At 35.4% G+C, this 23,537-nt stretch overlaps 1 protein-coding gene across 1 annotated transcript; it reads right to left on the minus strand.

The window, feature by feature from the left end:
- Positions 1–351: 351 nt before the first annotated feature.
- Positions 352–19,702, minus strand: LOC134280323 (dynamin-binding protein-like; the record flags this gene model as incomplete). The annotated part of the gene is made up of 14 exons (XM_062762740.1): positions 19,625–19,702; positions 17,556–17,835; positions 12,920–15,343; positions 8,913–8,980; positions 8,695–8,827; positions 8,269–8,510; positions 7,882–8,005; positions 7,428–7,519; positions 6,002–6,151; positions 5,511–5,616; positions 4,712–4,839; positions 4,491–4,595; positions 660–791; positions 352–492 (listed from the first exon to the last, which is right to left on the minus strand). Coding segments are annotated over exons 2-14 (4,125 nt in total), but the record flags the coding sequence as incomplete, so codon positions are not given.
- Between the last annotated feature and the right edge of the window lie 3,835 nt (positions 19,703–23,537).

A 23,537-nucleotide genomic window follows, 5' to 3' on the forward strand; every position in this document is an offset into this window, starting at 1 on the left:
GTGGGGAATTTTTTTAATTTAATGATTAAATATGGACATATACACCATGTGGATAAAACCACAAAATAAGGAGTAAAATGCTGTTTATCTCCACCTCCTCACCAATTCTACATTGGAGTCGGTGAACTCCATCTAGTATTACATAATGGAATCCCAAAATGCAAAGCAAATTGGCAGGAAACACGAAATTTCCAAGAAATCAATGTCCAAGTAGGATATAAAAATAACTTATTTAAGTTATTTTTCAAAAAAAAATTTGTGCGTGTGAAATAATGTAAAATAAGTCATTTGAGTTATTTTTGAAAATAACTTGTTTGAGTTATGCCCCTGACTGTTTAAACAACTCCTTACCCTTCCATCAGTGACTTTCCTCTGCATTGAGTCGTAGTCCAGCAGTTTATCAAATCTCTTCTGTATCACTTTGTTTGGGGCCTCAAACAGGGATGTCAGTCTGTTCAAAGGGGAGGTAACCAGGTCCCGAACTGTCTCTTGCTAAAATCATCAACCATAAGTACATTAATGTATCTATTCTAACAATCTAATTATCACAGTTGAAATTGACTGCAGTGTACAAAATTTAAGCAATATTTGGGCTCAAATATTCATCATCATTTGTTTTTTTTATTATCACAACAGAGCAGAGAAAAACCTCTACATACAAATGTGGGTAGATGTTTTCTGTCCAGATTTTCCTGGGCCTCCTGGTATTTCTCCATTTCTGCGTTACTCTGTCGATCATCGTAAAAATCTGCCAGGTCGGCCACCACACACTCATGGCATGACACTGACTCCTACATAAACAAATATACCAGTCAACTCAATTGATATGGAATTAGAGATTTGAAGTTTTATTATACTGTTTATACATGTTAGCGCCTTTTTCTTCTAAATAACAATATACATATGTACGAGGGGTGATCAAAAAGTTCGCGAACTAATTTAATAACTTCCATAAAAGAAATAATATTGAGTTTCAGTGTTAATTTTATTTTACATTAGTCCTCTCCAATTTTAATGCACATCTGTCACCGTTCTGCGCATGCGCGAATCACGTGATATAGGCGGTCACGTGACCCCCTCCGTAGCGTTCTGTCAAAAAAACTGAAAGATTTTTCTGAGTTTTATACTTCTCTCCATGTAATTTAATTTTTATAACAAGAACAGTTTATTTGTCAGAAATGGTCAAATCTCAGCAACAGAATGGGTTGATAAGAATATTCTTTCCAAAAATAAGCATGGCGACCATCAAAACCCAAGTCTTCGGTCTCGGGAGAGACGCTTATTCATGGTGGACAGAGAATGGGTGCCTCCTTCTTATCATATCTAATATGTTTTAAATCTAAAGTAAACGATGTCTTAGGTATTTAATAATTATATTATTGTTAAAATATTCAATGATTTTTCAAAGTGTAAATTGGACGTCTTTGATAGCAAATTGCTTAACTAAAAACACCTCTCCTTTTAAACTTGCTTTCACTGGGCAACATGACAAGTATCATTTTTAACCAGCTACCTTCCTTCACTAAAAGGACCAATCCAATCATTTATTGAATTTATAGGAAGTCATTTGTCTTACTAAACTGTGTACAAATTATTATACACTTCTTCCCAGGGATTTTTAAGATATAAAATAAATTTTACAGTCGTTTGTTGAACGAGTATGACTGAGACAGCCATTTTTCGTCACAAGTGACCTACATAGTGACGTCATTTTCACATTGTGACGTCACAAACAAGGAGCAAAACTTTATTCAGCATATGCTATTTATAGAACTTCTGTATGGCTATGTGTATACCAAATAATTTTCTGATCTGAATTGTGGTTTTGTAGATATAGAGATAGTTCGCGAACTTTTTGATCACCCCTCGTACTTTTTAATTGCCATATTGAAAACAAAACTAGAACTGTCCAAACGGGACAAAATACCCCCCGCTGGGTTTTTCAGAGGTAAGTTTTTCCATAAAAAAGATATGGACCAGACACAAATTATGAAATTTTTCTTCCAGTGACCTTGAACTTCCCCAAATGACCTTGGGTCAAGGTCAAGACACACCCTTGGGTCATGGGCAATTTTTGTGTGAAATGACAACCTACCAAGTTTATCCATAGGAAAGATATGGACTGGACACGAACTAGAAAACTGACCAGTCAGCAAGGGCCCCGCCATGGGATAGAATTAAAAGGGTGCAGCTTACGGAATGATTAAAAAATGTACGAAGAATAAGCAACAGCAACTGTATTCTTAAAATTTCAAGATAATTCCTGAATATTCAAAAGCCTGAAAATAATATCCTTGTATTTACATTAGGCAGTAAAGAACAACTTAACATTGGATGTATATTTAAACAATTATGAAGCTTGTGTTATATAGAATGCCAGCCTTCAATGAATGCAAATATCATGAAGGCTTGACCTTAACTTCAAACAAACAGCAGTTGCAGACAAAGGTTTTCATTAATCTTAAAGATAAAGAAAAGCCTACTAAATTTTCTGCAGCAGGCTAGATAATTAATCCCAAGGGATTAATTGTACCTGTCTCATCATTTTCTTCTAAAGTTACAATAAAAACTTTTTCAGGATTAATGATAGAATGTGGTTTTTATACAACTACCTTTAAAATTAACAATATTCTTGAATTAACATAAAGTGAATAAAAGTAAATCAAAAACTCTTCTTTAATCTATTTCTTGTTTTTAGAATTCAATGAAATCATAACTATTAAACAAAAATAAATTATAAAAATTTATATTTAAATCCACATTTCAGAGTGTTCATAGCATTCCAAATTGACTTAACTTCAAAACAAACTTCATTTGCAGACAGAGGTGGTAATTCATCTCAATGTGACAGATAAAGATAATGCTCTGGATTTTCTTCAGGAGGAAAGCTAATTAATCCCAAGGGACTCATAGCAGCATTCAGTTTACAATGGGAACATCTTCAGCAGTTATCTCTCTTTGCCAATGCATTCTTATATAAAGTTAAGGAATCTACCCCACCACCCCAGCTCCAAACCAGGGGACATAGAGAACCAAACTTAGCATCAAAATATGTATTTCTGCCTACTGAACTACCATACCAAATTTGTACATGGTGGGCAACCATAAAAAAAGTTGAACATTCATTCTTATGCATAGTTGAGGAATCTACCCCACCACCCCAGCTCCAAACCAGAAGACATAGAGAACCAAACTTAGCATCAAAATATGTATTTCTGCCTACTGAACTAACATACCAAATTTGAACTTGATTGGGCAACCATAAAAAAAGTTATTAGAAAAAAACAGAAAATTTGTGGACGGAAGAGTGACAGACGGACAGACAGAGTGATTACTATAGGGCACCCGCAAATCCTTGCGGGGCCCTAATTATGAATTTTTTCTTCCAGTGACCTTGAACTTCCCCAAATGACCTTGGGTCAAGGTCAAGACACACCCTTGGGTCATGGGCAATCTTTGTGTGAAATGACAACCTACCAAGTTTATTCATAAGAAAGATATGGACCGGACACAAATTATGAATTTTACTTCCAATGACCTTGAACTTCCCAAAATGACCTTGGGTCAAGGTCATGACACACCCTTGGGTCATGGGCAATCTCTGTGTGAAATGAGAACCTACCAAGTTTATCCATAAGAAAGATATGGATCAGACACGAATTATGAAATTTTTCTTCCAGTGACCTTGAACTTCCCCAAATGACCTTGGGTCAACGTCATGACAAACCCTCGAGTCATGGGCTATCTTTGTGTGAAATGAGAACCTATCCATAAGAAAGATATGGACCGGACATGAATTATGAAATTTTTCTTCCAGTGACCTTGAACTTCCCCAAATGACCTTGGGTCACGGTCATGACACTACTTTAGGTCATGGGCAATCTTTGTGTGAAATGACAACCTACCAAGTTTATCCATAAGAAAGATATGGACCGGACACGAATTATGAAATTTTCCTTCCAGTGACCTTGAACTTCCCAAAATGACCTTGGGTCAAGGTCATGACACACTCTTGGGTCATGGGCAATCTTTGTGTGAAATGAGAACCTACCAAGTTTATTCATAAGAAAGATATGGACCGGACACTAATTATGAAATTTTACTTCCAGTGACCTTGAACTTCCCAAATGACCTTGGGTCAAGGTCAGGACACACCCTTGGGTCATGGGCAATCACTGTGTGAAATGAGAACCTACCAAGTTTATTCATAAGAAAGATATTTATGAAATTTTTCTTCCAGTGACCTTGAACTTCCCCAAATGACCTTGGGTCAAGGTCATGACACACCCTTAGGTCATGGGCAATCTTTGTGTGGAGTAGTAGATTCTAATGTCCCTCTTTAAGAAAGATATGGACCGGACACGATTGCACAGACAGACGGTCAGACGGACGGACAGACAGACAGACGGACAGATGGACAAGGTGATTCCTATATACCCCCCAAACTTCGTTTGCGGGGGGTATAAAAATTAATAAAATGAGCTTGGTACCTGTAAATGGTCCATGTATATCTGTGTGTTTCTTATAAAGACTTTCACCATTTTCTCCATTTGTCTGAACTTTGCCTCCTCTCTATCAAAGTCCTCATCCTTAATCTGCCAAAAATACACAAACATACAATCAGACCTTTAGGCATTTTTCTTATTTCTACAAAACATTCATATAAACTATGCCTCAGTTATAAAACTTGTGCACAGCTACATACACCTACCAGCAGAAGTCCCAGATTGGTACTAATTCGACCTTTGAACCTGCTGCCTTTTTTCTTTATTGTATGGAAGCTCAATTTGGCAAGTTTGTCTCCAAAAGTCTCATCTGAAACTTTCTTATATTTGAACACTGTAAAACATAAAATCATAATTTTAAGTTTCATTTCCCACTGACATTGTATCAAATACATGTACAAATGTAACAAGATGTGTTTGTGAAACACTATACGCCCGACGGCAACAAAGTTCAAAAAAATATTTTCAGAGGATAAGTCAAGGTCACAAGGTCATTGACCTTGGTGTCATTTGAAGAACTTCCTTAGTGGAGTATGCACACCAAATATGAAGTCTCTATCTGTCATGGTTCAAAAGTTATGGAGAAAGTTTGTAAAATCTATTTTTATCATAAAGGTCACAGTCAAGGTCACAAGGTCATTGACCTTGGTGTCATTTGAAAGAGTGTCATTGGTGGAGTATGCATATTAAATATAAAGTCTCCATCTCTCATGGTTCAAAAGTTATGGCGAAAATTCGTAAAAGCTACTTTTAGCAAATAGGTCACTGTCAAGGTCACAAGGTCATTGACCTTGAAGTCATTTGAAAGAACTTCATTGGTGGAGTATGCATACCAAATATGAAGTCTCTATCTTTCATGGTTCAAAAGTTATGGCAAAGGTTAAAGTTGACAACAGACAGACAGACAAACAGACAAACAGACAGGACAAAAACAATATACGCCTCAGATCTATCGATCCGGGCGCATAAAAATTACAATAGAAAATAAATATCTGATTGTCTGACCTAGATCCTTTCTGCGTTTGTATTCGTTGATGGCTGATGCTACATCTGTCATGGCATTGATGGCTGTCAGAATTTCTTTCTTGTCTGGGTGATCATCCTCTGTTGCCTGTAAGTCAATAATGAAAAGAAAACATGAATAGAATATCACTCTCTTATCAAAAGCAAGAAAGATCTTTCTTGGAATACCAGACAGACCTCACCATAGACTACACATACATGTATATATAGTGGAAACCAAACTTTGGACTTATCAAATGTACAGCTTGCTCTGTCAGCATGTTCAAAATTTAACACATTTACGTCATGGTTTTACCAACACATACATGAGTTATAACTGTTGGTATTTTTATTAATTAATCACACAAAAGTGGATAAATATTTTTTGAGGATAATGCACTTTCCTGACTAAATCACCTTAAAAAGTGTTCAATAACAGTCTGTATAAACTGAAGTTTTGTTGAGGAATTAAATATCTTAAGTTTGTATTTGACCTTGAAGAGTTCGTTAAGCAGCAGTGGATACTTGAGGATCCTCTGGACCGGCTTAATGAGGAGGGCTCCGAGATCAAACACCACCGTCTTCTGTCGGAGTTTGTCCAGCATCTTGTTGATGTACACCATAATGGACTCACTCTCCTCATACTGAAATTATACAGAATATCAGAATAAACTGTTAGAATTGTATGGTGCATGAATCAGTGTAAACTTTATGCAATTATACAAACATGCATGAAATTAAAACTACCTGGCACTAAAGATCACACAATACCATTGGCACTTGAAACATCAATTATACCGTAGAATGAGTATTTTTACGTGCTGCTAATTTTTACTAATTTTTATGAGTTTTATACAATGTAAATCGGTTAAATTTAAATGCGTAAAATTTCACAGAAGTAAAAAATGCCTTGCCGAAATTTTGAACATCGTATTATGAGAGTATTTTAGTGCTATCCTTGTCATTAAGCTAAGTACCTGGAGGCTATTTAATTAGTACTGACACTCGTTGGTATTTTGGAAAATTTTTTAATTGATTATCAATTAGGATCAAACAAATAAATCTGAATTAATGAAAAATTATGTTATACAAACATCATCAACTACCTGGTTCCTTTTACGGGACGCATAATTTCTGATAATGGCTTAATTAATACAGACTACAGTCTTCAAATTATATCCGTTTTTCAAGACTTTGACCATTTCTTCTTTTTATTTGCTTCCAGTAAAAACTTCAACATTTTAGTACACTGTAATCCATGTCCGCTGTATTTCTGTCCACTTAATCATGATGGTTTGAGTTGTCTCTCTTTGTTTCCATTAAAGTGAAGACGGGCACGTGATGCGCCACAATAATGATGCCTAGACATGTGTATTAATTGAAAAAGGAATAAATTCAGGGCATGTGATATATGAAGGTATTTAGATGAACAAACATATCATCATTTAATGAATCGACACTCGTTAATATCACGGAAACAATTTCATTTTTTTTTTACAGCGGGTTGTCCAGACACTTTTAAAACATGTATTTGTATGTAAACACATTCAAAATGCTAAAACGTTGATCTGGAATTTCACCTACGATGATTTTAATTTTTACAACATGCTCAATTTGTAAAAATTAAACGCGTAAAAAATTAAATCACCTTATTTCAACCAAAATTCATAAAAATTTACATCTGCAGTAAAAATTACCTGTTATACGGTACTTACAGCAAACACAATTTTGACAATATCATGTTTATAACAAAGTGATTTTTATTTTCAGATATACCTGGTAGTTTTAAAACATATCATGAATGGATATAATGAATTACATTTATAAAGTATCAAATTTGGTCATCCTGACACCTTGCTTTATTCACATTTTACTGTTTCAAGATCAGGTTAAATGAGCCACATTTATCCTGTTATCTACCTTTTCAAGCAGCGTGATGACTTCATCATGGTTACGGCAGTATGGAGCAAAGGCAGTTTTCATGTCTTCTGACAGCACCACAAAACATACACCTAAAAGAATGTCACATATGTGAATAACGATTAATCATGATCAATGGATTTTGAATCATAGAGTCCTTCCATATTAATCTTTACTACTTTTAAATCACATTTTTCTTGGGGTCAAATTTTCGAGGTTTGAGGAAAAAGTGTTGGTTTGTGAGGATTTGATTTCGTGGCTGGAAAATGTTTAGTAATAATGCATATGAAATTTTACATTTTGTGATGGTCACAAAGTCGTCGGTCTTGCTATACCTCAAAAACAATGAAAATTAAACCTCCACAAAAATTAGTGATTTCACAGTATGCATTTTCAGGTCAATGTACATCAGATAGCTAAATGCTTTGTTACACTGTGACATTAGCCTAATTACCTATGACCTGCTCCTCGAAGTCTTTGCCCTGTACGGCCCCCTCCAGGGCACTCAGTAATCTCTGTGATATGTCTGCCACGTCCTCAATGTTCCCCATCAACACTGACAGATCTACCTCAGGATGCTGGTAAAGTCAAGTAAAACTGTGTAAATATAGCTGCATGTCATATCCAATAGCAATTTTAGCACTAACTTCTTTTAGATTTCTTTCAAGATATATAAAGATTTTCCCTTTGTGATGAAAATAAGACCTGCTTGTATTATTGACCCCCCCTAAACAAACCACTAGCCACCCTCCCTCATGGGAATTTCCTTGAGCATCTTTCTTAAACATCCCATCCTATATAATTTTCTTTGAGCATCTTTCATTAACCCTCTTCTACCTACCTTTTCTGCCCCAGGAGACAGGAAAGTCTCTATACAGAGACCCAGACTGTGCTGGAAGTCCTTCTCTGTCTGGATCAGTTCCTCTATCACCTTCCCTCTCTTCTCTCTCCTCTTCTCCTTCATCTCCTCGGTCCTCTTCTTCTCCTCCTCTCGCTGTCTCTCCTCCTCCTCCTTCCTCCTCCTCTCAGCCTCTCTCTGAGCCTCCAGATCACCCTCCTCAGGACACAGCGCCACCAGGTTCTCTGTCAATGTACATGAGTAAATCTCTTATCGTTACTACAAGATTTTAAAAAATGTTTTATACATTGTACTTTTTCTTAAGTGTGGTGAGTTTTCCAACAATTGACACTAAGAGTTAAGCATTTCAAAGCTTGAAAATTCATTTTTAGTTCCTTGCGCTATTAATTGAGAAGGGTTTATACTCACTCCTGAGTTCGCTCAACTCAGCATTAAGACCACTAATGTTGTCTGTGTAAAACTCAATGTTTTCTTTTATTTCTTCATTATCTTCACTCCCTTGTAGTGTTTTTTCTAGCTCAGTCCTAGATTTCTCACAATTCTAAAAGAGAGTTCAATACTTGTCACAAGCCTATTTCACAACAAAATATCTTCTATCAATTTACATATAAAGCAGTGCTACTCACGTCGACGTCCATTTCTAGATCTTTGATCTTTTTTCTGAGGTCAGCCACAGCCACAGAATGAGCCTCGGCTAAAATAAAAAATAAACACTCAACTTATAAAAATGAGGCTTGAATTTTCATTTCAATCTTAATTTTTGAGTAACAAGAATTTTGATTTTCACAGCAGGCAGATTCTTTAACAAGAGGCCTGGCCCCACCCTTCTCCCAGACAATATGTTTTGAATCTGAATCTACAATACCTCGGAGAGCTTTCACTCATGTTTCATCTTTTCTGATTCAGTGGTTGTTGAGTAAAAGATTTTCAAAATTTACTATTTTTTTTAATTACCTCCCTTGCAAGAGGACGAGGCCTTTCAATTTAATAAAAATGAATCCCTTTTACCCAAGGATTCATGCTGATTCAACAACAAAATATACTAATGCATTCTAAAGAGTTTCTAACAGTACAGGACTTAATTTTGGTAACGATCACTTCACACTTTCATTTCACTTAAATTTCATTTGCTCTGGTTATCATCAACTGATCAATATTCAATATTTAACTAATTCCCAAACGTATGCTAATTGCTAGGTATGTATATTTGTGCCAGAAAATTAAATTGGGAAAAAAATATAAATACACACATAAAATATTTTAAAAACAATCCCGATTGATTATTGAGGAAAACCCTTTAAAAAACAAAAAAAAAAAAAAAAATTAAAATTTCATGAATAACCAAAAAAAATACAGAACCAAAGAGGAAACTTGTGAAATTACAGAGATAACAAACTGCAATAAAACAGACAAGAGACAGCCCAACCGTTTTACTGCAGACTAATCTTCCTTGTTGCCTACCAATAATAAAATTACATCTGAACTGACAAAATTCCACAAGTTCTCCCAAATGTTTACATCGGCCTTCACTAAATGTTCTTACCATATAGTAACATTTAATGCACATGTATAATGAAGGTTAAATATTTTTCCACCGACCTTCACTAAATTTTCAATCCGAAGTAACTTTTTTTAAAAATTGTTGGAAAGATTTAACTCACATGTATAATGAAGGTATCATATTAAACAAGAGGCCCATGGGCCACATTGCTCACCTGAGAAGCTTTGAACATTCCGTTCTTTACCAGATTTCCCCCTTGTTATACATACTGTGACCCCACCCTACTCAACCGATCATAATTTGAAATCTACACTACCATAGGATGCTTTGATTCAACATAGTAAAACTTTGATTCCCCATTGTGGCCCCACCCTACCCCCGGGGGTGACAGGATTAGAACAATTTAGAATCTACACAAACCCAGGATGCTTCCACATAAGTTTCAGCTTTTCTGGCCCAGTGGTTCTTGAGAAGAAGATTTTTCCTATATATTTCTATGTAAAACTTTGATTCCCCATTGTGGCCCCGCCCAACCCCCGGGGATCATGATTTTTACAATTTAAAATCTACACTACCCCGGGATGCTTCCACATAAGTTTCAGCTTTTCTGGCTCAGTGGTTCTTGAGAAGAAGATTTTCAAAGATTTTTCCTATATATTGCTATGTAAAACTTTGATCCCCCATTATGGCCCTGCCCAACCCCCGGGGGTCATGACTTTCACAATTTAGAATCTACACTACCCAGGATGCTTCCACATAAGTTTCAGCTTTTCTGGCCCAGTGGTTCTTGAGAGGAAGATTTTTAAAGATTTTTCCTATATATTTCTATGTAAAAGTCTGATTCCCCATTGTGGCCCCGCCCTATCCCCGGGGGTCATGATTTTAATAATTTAGAATCTGCACTACCCCAGGATGCTTCCACATAAGTTTCAGCTTTTCTGGCCCAGTGGTTCTTGAGAAGAAGATTTTTAAAGATTTTTCCTATACATTTCTATGTAAAACTTTGAATCCCTATTGTGGCCCCACCCTACCCCCGGGCGTCATGATTTTTACAATTTAGAATCTACACTATCTAAGAATGCTTCCACATTAGTTTCAGCTTTTCTGGCCCAGTGGTTCTTGAAAAGAAGATTTTTAAAGATTTTTCCTATATATTTCTATGTAAAAGTTTGATTCCCCTTTGTGGCCCCGCCCTATCCCCGGGCATCATGATTTTAACAATTTAGAATCTGCACTACCTAAGGATGCTTCCACATAAGTTTCAGCTTTTCTGGCCCAGTGGTTCTTGAGAAGAAGATTTTTAAAGATTTTTCCTATATTTTTCTACGTAAAAGTTTGATTCCCCATTGTGGCCCCGCCCTATCCCTGGGGGTCATGATTTTTACAATTTAGAATCTACACAAACCCAGGATGCTTCCACATAAGTTTCAGCTTTTCTGGCCCAGTGGTTCTTGAGAAGAAGATTTTTTAATGACCCCACCCTATTTTTGTCTTTTCTTGATTATCTCCCCTTGTGAGGGGACTTGGCCCTTCATTTTCACAATTTAAATTTCCCTTCATATAAGAACGCTTTGTACCAAGTTTGGTCAAAATTGGCCCCGTGGTTCTTGAGAAGAAGTCGAAAATGTGAAAAGTTTACAGACGGACAGACGGACGGACAGCTAGACAGACAGACGGACGGACAGACGACGGACAAAATGTGATCAGAAAAGCTCACTTGAGCCTTTGGCTCAGGTGAGCTAAAAAAAGGTAATTTAACATACTTCTAAATATTCTTATCACCATGCTCTCACTTCACAAGGTATTTTAAAACCTGCACTGTACATATATACAATAAAATGTTACATCATGATCTTTACCACACTGGCCTGATTTCTGATTGAATTAAAAACATCCACATAAAGTTACACTGTATGTTCCTAAATCTCAACCAAGTCTGTGGTGATTTCTTACTGACCAATTCAGTCAGCTTATCATTATTTATAACAGGGTACAATATATATCTCTAAGAATGCTGCACATCTTCCAGGTAGATAACTTTTGGGGTTTGTCAGTGATCACAAAAAGCAAACATGTGAGACATTTGGGGGATATAGACTTTGATATTGTGAATCATTTAAATTTTTAACTTTGTTGCTTTTCCTTACTGGAACTCAATACTGCAATTTTTTCTTTGTGTAAAGGGGCACCAAAATAACAGACCATACCAAATCAAATATTGTTTAAAATTTCATTGGGATTTGAAATTTTAAAATATGTCATCAAATCTACTTTATGTCATATCCCAATGACATTCTAAAAATGATACTCTACTTCAAAATTATCAAGGTTCTTTCAATGTTTATCACTATACAACAATACTGCATATCTTCAAAGTAGATACATGTAGCTCATTACCAGTTTGAATTTGATAGGGGGACCACTTCAAACAAGCTAGTGTCCATATACTTTATGACAGCTAAACCAAAAATTTAACGCATGCCTGTATCTGATATTTTGAAATTGTTCTACCCAGGATGCATGTAAAATAAGTTTGTTGGCAAAGATATAAATCAAGGCATATTTATTTATAAAATATTTACAACTTTACATGTTTGTGCAAAATCTTTTATTTGAACTGGGATTTTCAATCAGTATAACTGGAGGTCTTTTAAGGTATGCATTTGTTTCATCTTGTAGCAAATATGTTCTTTTGCAAAAAAATAACAATCTTCATGATTTTATCAATCAATTAAGGTGTTTTACCGTATAAGTGGAAATTCTAGCGAGACGCAAATTTCGCGGTTTCTACCTAAAATCTGGTATTTTATTTTTACCGAGAAGTAATTTTAACGATTTTAAAATGCTAACTACAAAAACTTTTACAAATAAAACTCAATTAACTTTTAGCGATATTCAATTTAGCGATGTAAGCACCCTCGCTAATAATGCCAAAATTAAATCCTCAATAAAAATTCTACTAATACGGTAGATATCCTGGTAGCAAAACAACTCCACTAAAATGAGGAACTTTCATTCATTGTAACAAAAAAAAAAAAACCCTTGTATATTTCCCAATATTCAATGAAAAGGGTGTAGATAACGAACTGTGATTACAGTATCTACCTTTATTTACCTGATAAAAGTCCTTACCTTTAAATGTATCCTCCAGATCAATAAGTCCCTCCCCAGGTCCCGGCTGAGCTGGTCCTGTGGATGATGGCTGTGGTCTTGTTGGCGCAGGGCGGGTTGGCATGGGTCGGGTTGGTGCGGGTCGAGAGGGAACGGGACAGGAAGGGGCGGGTCTGGATGGCCTTGTCCTGGGTGTCTGACCATTCTGTTTCACATGATTAGTATCGGTCACTTTTACGGGAATTAAAGGAACAGTCGGAGGTGCAGAGGCCAGTCGGGGGCCGGTAGGGCGGGGTGGGGGGTCTTTTTTGAGGGAGGGTGAACGATCAAACTGCTCAAATGACCTTTGTGGAATGGGAGGAGGTTTTCTCATGGAGGGGTAACTTTTTTTGGATGGAACTGGGTCCACAAAGAAGACTGAATTTCCTGTTGAAAATGTACCATGGAAGTCATCATTGGAAATTATTTTTTGATGTGCCGTGTCTTGAATTGGAAAATTTACAGAGTGTCTCTTTGGATCTGTTTTAATTAAATTTGAAGAACTAGAGGATTTGTTACTGGCTTGATCTCTTTTTAGTATTGGCTTGCCTGGGTGAGCTGGCTTATTGCCCATTTTCTCTTTGGCATCATCAGGTTTCACATCATTTTTTGCTTTGGTTAATTCACTTGATATTAAGTCATTTAATGATTTTGATGTATCTACATCACCAAAAGAAAATGTAGCTCTCCTGTTTTCAGTTTTGGTATCTGACACTGAACTAGACAATTCATTTGTGGACAGAGATTTTTGCAATGTGCTGCTAGATTCATCAGGGCTGTGAAGAACTTGGGCAGATGAAGACTTGAGAAGTGACGCCTCGCTGTCTTCGGTTTCTTTTACGGGTTGTAATCTCGTTTTGTTTGGTAGATTGGGTTTGGGCGATAGGCTTGGTTTGGGTTTTGTTACAGGTTTAGGGTTCAGCTGAGGTTTAACTGGTAATACTGGCTTTTGCTCCAATGTAAAATTTATGCTTTGGCTCCCACTTTTCTCTTTAATATTACTTTTATGTATGTTTTGTTGAGATGTTTCAGGAGCTACATTGTGTTCTCTATGTTCTGTGGTATGATCACTTATCGATACACTTGGTTTTATGACTGGAACAGATGAACTTTTGTCCTTAATCGTTGTTTTCACTTTATCACTAGGTGGTGTAAAATGCACCTGTGGTTCAACATTCAAATCCTCTTTATCACTAACAATTTCACTACTTCCACCTTTAACTTCATGATTTTTGTAATCCGGAGCAGGAGACTGTAATGGACTATCATCAATAATGTCAAGGAAAACCGTGGGGACTAGCCCCGATTTCCCCGAATTCTCGTTTAATGCTCTCACCCACTCGATGTTCAGATACTCTAAAATCTTAACAGTGTCCCCTTCCATCACTGTAAGGTCCTGGTCAGTTTCTGCAGTAAACGAAAACAAAACAAGCGCATACTGGTCCCTGCTCATATGTTGTTCAACTCCATTAACACTGCCATCAGATTTGTTCAACCTTTCATCCACTGTTGAAAAATTCTGATTTTCATTTATATCTAGATCTTTATTTTTCACCTCTTGGTCAATTTCTGATTGTTCTTCAGGGTAACTCCTTGTGCTTTCTTCCTCAGAAATATTTACCTCTGTTTTATTTACTGCCTCATTCTCGGAGAAAGCGTAGGGACAATCTACAATAATGGACACAAAACATGTGGGGAACAGACCTATCCTCCCATCAATCTCTCCCTCTGTCCACTGGTCATCTACGTGCTGGACAAGGTACACAATCTCATTGGCATCAAAAGAAAGTTCATTGTCCGACTGACCTTCAAACCTGTACAAGGTCATGGCATATGGACTAACAGAGGAGTCCAGACTTTTCAAGTTCTCACTGGTATAGGCTGCAGTTTGATCTGGTATAGTTAACTGTGATTGGTCATTTGGCACATTGTGTGATTCTGATTGGCTGACGTCACCTCCAGCAGGCTGTCCATCACTAACACTACTATAATAAGACTGATCCAGAGAGAAGGATTTCTGGATGGAGGAGCTGGATTTTTTGGGGAGCTGATGAGGGACTGACCCTCCCCCTGGTGATGTGTCCTGTATCAGCTCCACACAAGAGGACAGGAACATCCCCTTCTTACTACCCAACTCCCCGTAATACCAATCAGAGTCTAGAATCTCAGTCACAGTAATTATATCACCAGTCTTAAACCCCAGCTCCTCATCCAGCTGAGCCACCGAGTCACACATGGCCAGGGCAAACAGGGGCTCCGTCGAGTGGAGACTGTGGCTCCGTTCCTTTAGGGAGGGTGGTAGTTCCAGCTCCATGACATGGGTGACTGGAAAAATTCCCTTACTGGACCCCAGCTGACCTTGCCACCAGTTGGCATCAATCTGGTGAGTTCCCAAGATAATAGCACCTACAAAGGGATTTCATTACAATGAATAGATATATACATGATATTAAGGTATTCTTTGACAAAGCAATGCTAAATGAGCATGTCTTGCCATTATGAGTAACCAAATTAATAGACACTTATGGTTTTCAGAATCCTTTTTCGTTCAAAACAAGTAAATATTACTTTAATGAAATCATATTTATTAACATCAGGGCTGTCCCTTGCAATCAAAATAGCAGGGGTCATTTCAGAGTTCTCCACAAGGGGTTTTACCACGGCGGGCCGCCATGGTTAAATTTATGTGCGTCATGGTTAAACGAGCTGCGCCATGGTTAAAGAACCACGAACGATAGTATTGTTCTCCCGCCTACCTCTAAGTCAATTCTCAAAAGTTACCATATTCGAATGATTTTCGAAAATTTTATAGATATTTATATGAATTTTCATAAAGCGTTACTTATTTGGGATACCAAAGAGAGATAACTCTTTAATTTTAGTCAAACTTGTGTTTTTCACTATAGAAATCAACGGAAAACGGAAAATATTTTTAAAACATCTTTCCCCCCCGTGAAACAAAAATTCCTTTTTACAGGTAATATGGACTGTCATTTAACAAATTCATGCCAAAGCTTTTTGTGTTTCACGGAGGGGAACATATGTTTATAGACAAAAAACGAAAAAAATGCTGATTTTTCACCAATTTCAAAGCTATTTACAACTAAATACTTGTATTTTTTTATCTATATATGTTTTATTTATTTGCGTAAAACATAAGAAAAGATATAAGATACAATTTATGATATTTAAGACTATTTCAAAATATGGTGATTCTTGAAAGTTCGCTTTCATCAGAAAATATCGCCCACCCCCCTTTTTTCAAGAGCTGGAATTAATGATAATTTACTATCTAGCGCTGGAAATAAAATGATTAATCAATTACCATAGAACTGTTCTTTGTATTAAACAAAGGTTTATTGGCCAAATTGCCATTAAAATTGAATTTAATGGGTGCAAAATGTAGGCGGGAATCAAGAGTTAGAGTTCGTAGTTCTTCGGCAGCCGCCATGATTAAATGTTATTGCATTTCAATCCTAACATCTACTTTTTTAATGACCTGAGTAGTTAATTGTGTTTATACTACGTACGACTGCTATGCACCTCGCATGCCTCAAAGGAAAGCGGATTGTGCTAAACAATCACGTCGGTAATCAGAGACTATGTTGTGAAGCCTGACAATCAGTGGAGAGTCAATCAGCTGATCAGATGATAAATATTTTAATTAGTTTAAGAGTTAATCATCCTGTGCACATGTAAATAATTTTGAGGAACTTCAACATGTTCACTACATGATTGGATAGTAACAGTTTATAAAAGATTACATGAAAATCGTCATGCATGCTGTGTCAGAAAAAAATGCTCTGTACAAATTTCATATTCCTCCGTAGTTAATCAATTTCCCATGCTCTGTTTTTTCAGCTTTAACTTTATTATTTTTTGATCAAATGTGCAAAGGGCCACATCTCAATTGCTAGTTTTAATCGCCGGTATAGTAGTAGTTTTATAGTTACTTCCTGTTGTTATGAAACGTCGCATGGTGCTATTTTTAGCACTGGACCACATGAAGAAGTTAACAAAACTTGGTGATAAATGCAATATCTAGAAAAATAAAACGATTAGAAACAAGAGATGTTTGTAAATCACTTATGCCCCCCTCCCCTACAAATTGGAATTTTTCTAAGTCCAAAAGGGCATAACTCTGTCAAAAATGGTGTGATCATATCCATAACATATCTTGACCTAGAGTTATGTAAAATACAGTATAAATCCTTTTCAATTTTATTATTTCTTTTTTAACTTTAAAAGTGTTAGTTATTCCATTGTTTTGTGTTGCAGTGGTTTAGTTTAAAAATTGTAAAACCAATCATTGATTAATGAACATTAGAAAGTCTAACAGGCATTCGTGTTTTCGGCCACATTTCGCCTTCACACATCTTCCTCCATGGTTAAATTTTCAAATGTGGAGAACCCTGCATTTAAAAAGTAGAAAGGGGTCTTAGGTTTCTCCATTAACAAGATGGTGAGGAAAAATAACAGAATATCGGGGATTCGGGGATAATGTTATTATAGATGGGGAAATGCCCTGACCCCCCAAGTCTTTGGGACAACCCTGATACACATATAGATTAAAATTACAAATATATATAAACACTTAAGTTACACATTTATTTTTCACCTTTTCTAAATTCCAGATCTCCATCTTGCTGAGCAGGGAAGTTTTCTACAGCACCAAATAATACCTGCCCCTCCTCCACTGCCGGCAGACTAAGGACCTCCACAAAGCTGGAGGGGAAGTTCCCCTCCCTCCCCCGTAACTGTCCGCAGTACCAGTTATCATCTATCACGCTGGTCACTCTAATGATGTCACCCTTAGACAGACTTATCTCCCTTGGATGGTTGGTTTCAAAAGGATAAACGGCTCTAACATATTGCCCTGTCAAGTTTTCTACTCCCATCTGAAATGTTAAAAATACTGGTATACAGACCATTGGCATCAGATTTAAAATTATTGCTCAAAATAAATTTCTGCATGGTAATTTCATATTGCCTAAAATTTGAATTTTCCATTCTAATTAATTTTTCTCACATTATACAATGGTACACCATATTCCAACACAAATATGCAATATTTTGATAATATTCTTTTACCCTATCAGACTTTTTAAGTAGTTTCTCCAGAAAAACTTATAATGCAAAAATCCAAAATAAAATGTCGACTGTTAGTACAGGTAGAAGTATTACGGTATTACATGTAGTAAAAACCCATATTTCAGCTATTGTTTTCTCTTGAAAGATAGCAAATCTAACTGTACTGTACATCTACTATGCTTCATACATGCGTAATTACGTGAATCCATCATATGAAAGGTGAGTGATGAATTTAATTTTATGTTGTTTATTTTACATGTATATCCTTTTTCATCATTATAATTCAGGAAGATTTATCAAAAACTGGAATCATGTGTAGAGTTCAGATGTGATTTTTCTGTCAAGACAATTAATCAGACATGATCAAATAAAATTTGTCATTTGGCAGAAATTTTCATTATGTACATGTAATGGTTATTCTAATTACTGCTTTCAAGCAAAATAAAAACAAATAAGGTCTTCTGCTGAAGAAGGAAGACCTTTAATAAATCAAACTCATACTCTATCCAATACTGTGTATATACTAATGTATACCCTATAATCACTAGCTTCTTCAATTTCTCAGTACAGAGTTTATTACTGATATACATTTATAATTTATCTGTGTGAGAAAGCTGTGCACTGCTCTAAGCATGCTTGATAGCTGATAATGACAATAATTTTTAATAGGTCAGATGTGCTAAAATTTTCCAATGTCTGATCTAATTTTTAAAAATTAATTTCATTATGTCTTACATTTATTAAATTTTTTGTTAAAACCCATGCAGTATAATAAGGTGGGCAAAATACTTCCCAAAGGGGGTTTATCTCCCATTTCAGAGACATTAATCCCTATTAGATAAAATATATTTTTTCAAAAATTGTATTTATTAACTTGATCATCATGTGTACCATAGGAAAAAAAAATCGTGAAAACCTGGGCCAAAATAATCATGACACAAAAAAATAACCCACTCACGATTTTTTTCCTTTGGTACACATTATGAACATTTTTACTTATAACAATCATTTAAATGACTTTGCTTCAAAACCAGACACTTGAATATTACGACTAAAGACATAAGACATTCCGGTCCACGTACTGTAAAAAATGACGTATCCGACCAACTGCACTGCACATCAGTCAGGTCTGACAGTCCGATGTCTTTCACAGATTGACTGTGTTTTCATAAAAAGTGGAAGGAATTAGAAATGAATACCATATAGTCAGTAAATTCAACACTCATATACAACATCCCCACAGGTGATCTTCTCCCAAAAGGGGGATAAATCACTGTTTTGTGGGCTGGGCCCAACTTGATAATTATGATCAGAACATTGACTCATGTGTTAAATAGAAATTACTCACGGCTATACTCTTTCTACCCGCATTGCTTAATCAAATTGTTAGATATTACTCAATCTTCAATTATCTATAGATGCTTTAAGCTTAGTGATGATAAACAGCATTGTTGCCATATTTGTCACAAGACAAGTGTTACACATTCAATAGCATCAGGATATTGAAAAATAAAGACGTTATAGATGAAACCACGATCATAGTTTCCTTTAATGTTCTTAATACATGAATGGGTTGTTCAAATTAATTCTTTATACCTCTTATATCAAGATCCTAAACTACGCTGCATTGACAGGAACTCGCACTTCACCACAGGCGCCATGTTTATAAAACGCCATCTGTAAATAAATCTTTAAAGGGACGTAATCATGGTAATCTGTCTTATTATTACGGAAGCGTATTAGTGCCACATGGACACTTCACTTTTTTTAATTTCTACACTTTAATCTGTAAAATTTATACTTTAAAGTGTAAATTTTACACTTTAATCTGTAAATTTTACACTTTAATTTGTAAATTTTACACTTTAAATTGTAAATTTTACACATTAATCTGTAAATTTTACACTTTAATCTGTAAATTTTACACATTAATCTGCAAATTTTACACATTAATCTGTAAATGTTACACTTTAAAGTGTAAATTTTACAGATTAATCTGTAAATTTTACACTTTAATCTGTAAATTTTACACATTAAAGTGTAAAATTTACACTTTAATCTGTAAAATTTACACTTTAATCTGTAAATTTTACACTTTAATCTGTAAATTTTAGACTTTTATCTGTGAAATTTACACTTTAATCTGTAGATTTTACACTTTATTTGTTTATTCACCTAGTCAATTTAGCAACTTCACACATTCCCAGTAACACATTTTAAAGCCAACAGACCGTTAATCATGCAAGATAATTACGGAAGCGTAATATCAATCTGTACTGCAAATAAAAAAAAATCTTTGAGATATATATTTTTACTTTTCGTTACACTATAGTAAAACTAAAGAAACACATGTATATATACTGAAACAAAAGCAGATCCCTGATACTAGTATCTTATGCTGGGTAAAATTACGAGACCCATGAGGAAATAGTCCATTGTTCTTTATCATATACTAATAAACAAGTACGAGTACATGTAAAATAAAAATATACAAACAATTGTAAACATCTCAGTTTAATACTTTTTCTAAAGTGTCAGAGGTAAAACATCACAAATCGACCGTTCGATCATAACCTATTGCAGTTCAGGTTGTTCAAAATAAAGTGTAAATTTTACAGATTAAAGTATAAAATTTACAGATTAAAGTGTAAAATTTACACTTTAAAGTGTAAAATTTACAGATTAATGTGTAAAATTTACACTTCAATGTGTAGAAATTAAAAAAAGGTGAAGTGTCCAAGTGGCACCAATGTATATTCAACTTAGAAAAAATTGATGTTTCTGACGTTAACTCTTAAAGATTGCATATTTCAAAAATAAATAAATAAAATGAATGAAAGAAAATCATTAGTTAAACAGATAACTTAATTAATTAAATAAATAAACAAGAAGTATACTGTGAGCACGTGCTGGGTGTTGCTAAAACGCGGAACGGAAAACGGAAATTTTTTTGTCAAACAAATAACATAGATTCAATATAAATCAGATAAAAGAGCAATATTCTTGCTGTAAAAGTCATTTCTAATAAAAATTAATTGTAAACAATTATATTTTCATGAGTCATGCACACCCTCCGTGGAAAAAATGCTATTGGAAGAAATCCCCCCCCCCCCCCACACACACACACGAAATACGATTTTCGTGTTTGGGCAAAGGAGATATCCCCTTTTTTTTGCTTATCAAATTTGTTGTATGTTGGAAATTTTTTTCTGACCCCCACCCCCTCTTTCAATTTGTTTCCAATGTCAATGTCTGAAAAGACAAAAATAACTAGTTAGTATTCTATTCAGATTATGCACGCAGTGTCGAATTCGCGAGTCATGAACGGGGGTGGCAGTTTCGGGTCTGCGTAGGGTCCCACAGCCACATTAAAAATTGATTTATTAAACCTTAAGTACATTTTGGACACAAAAAAGGAGGGGGGGGGGCAGACCTATTACAACTTCTAAGACATTTCGGATGAGCAGGAAAACACTCATTTTTACGGGGTCATTCATATACGCCCCCCCCCCCCCAACATGCACACATATGTGCCGCAAACAAACAAAATTCAACTTCATTGAATGCAAAGATTCTGCAGTCTGCATTATATCTACCACAACTTAGTCTATCCACAAAAGGACTCTATTTTTGAATAAAATTTTAACAACCAGTGTGTATAAGAGATGTTTATTCGAGCTTGCCGTAACTAAGGTTTGCCCTAAACGTAATCTTAATAATTTTTTTAAAACATTTTTTTCTCTTTCCATGGTTCATTTAGATATCAAATATTTGCCCCCCCCCAAGTCATAACCTTTTTACTACGGAAATGTTCGTTCAAGATCACATTAAATTCTCACCCTTTATGTGAATATAATAAATGTAGTAAGTTAGTGTAAAAAATAGTACTGAAAAATGTTGGGAGTTGGAACTTATCCCCCCCTCCCGAATCAAACAATTGTTTTCTTTTTGTGTTTTATCTCCCCTCCCGAATCAAACAATTGTCTTATTTTTTTTTTTTTTTTTTTTTTTTTTGCTTGTCAAATACTTTTCAAGTTCGTTTACCCCCCCCCCCCTTTTCAAATTCGATTCTATGTGACTGCTATGTTAGCGACTTTTGTAAATAAGAGATTGAGCATGACAAAATCAACTTGTTTTTAATAGTGGGGGATTGAATGTGTACAAGATAAATCGTTTATGATAAAATTTGTGTATTTTAAGTGATTTAATCCAAAAAAAAAAAATATTCCGTTTTCCGTTCCGTTCCGCTTTCCGTTCCGTTTTCCGTTCCGCGTTTTAGCAACACCCCTGTGAGCACTAACCTCAATAAATGATACCCCCGCTTCCTATATGATTATAACATATGACAAAGTCCATGTTTTGCTTCGTTGCAAACCACGGTCAAAATAGGCTAATGTACGATCCTCTTCCATATTTTATGCGGACTCCGAAGTGGAACCATGGCTTGCAGACGCAACGTGTTTTGCTATGGAAAACCCAAAATACTAAGTCTTGTCCGATCAAAAAGTAAAATAGGAGGTTCACAATGGCTCTATGTAAGAAAAAGTCATTGAAAGTCTTTAAATTTCATTCAATGGCATATGAGGAGTTGTGGATCAGAAATGGGTATTTCAGAGCGTATCAGACGGACAGACATTCCGAACACTATACACAGCTAAGTCTAGCTCCCATTTCTCAAGCGGGGAGTTTAATTATAGAAACAGTAAACTAGAGATATTGTGAGCACTGAGAATACGAAATAATACCCCTGCCTCCCATATATGACTATAATGACAAAGTCCATGTTTTGCAATGGGAGACCCGAAATAAGTGTCAGATCAAAAAGTAAAACAGGAGGTTCACAATGGCATTATAGAGAAAAGAGTCTGTGAAAACATCATTAAATTTTTTTCAGTGGTATGTATGTATTTTCTAAAATGATTTTGAGTTTTAAAATGTTGATATATCAGTCCAAATTTCTAATGTTCAAAAACTAAATTTTGGTTTATTGAAATTTAAAACTTTAGTCTAAAAAATCTAAATTTTCATATTTCCAAACAGGTTTTAGAATTTTAAGTTTTTAGATTTTTACCTTAAATATTCAAAATTCAACTTTCCAAAACAAGAATTTTGTATTTTAAACTTATGAGTTTTTTAATTTACCTTTTCTTCAGAAAGTTTACGCTTAAAAATCTACAATTCAATAACATTTTTCGTCTTTTGACTATTTGAAATTTACTTCAAACTTCTAAATTTCAACTTTCAAACGTTTTAGAATTTCAGAAATTTAGAATTTTGATTCGAACTGTTAAGCGTGCACGGACCAGGGGGGTTAGATAATAGATAGGTACCCTTCAATATAGAAGAAATGACGGTGACCATGCATGTTTTGCAACATCTTCTCTAGCCAAGGAGTTCTGATACTCTACTCTCCTCATAATCCCTGTTCATGAGGAGAGTAACGTATCAGAAACCCTTGGCTAGCGAGGATGGTTTTGCAATGGGAAACCCGAAGTAAAAAAGGAGATGC

This window comes from Saccostrea cucullata, unplaced genomic scaffold (assembly GCF_032062105.1).
Source record: "Saccostrea cucullata isolate Sc308-1 unplaced genomic scaffold, CSIRO_AGI_Scuc_v1 ctg5812, whole genome shotgun sequence".
NCBI classification, from domain to species: domain Eukaryota; kingdom Metazoa; phylum Mollusca; class Bivalvia; order Ostreida; family Ostreidae; genus Saccostrea; species Saccostrea cuccullata.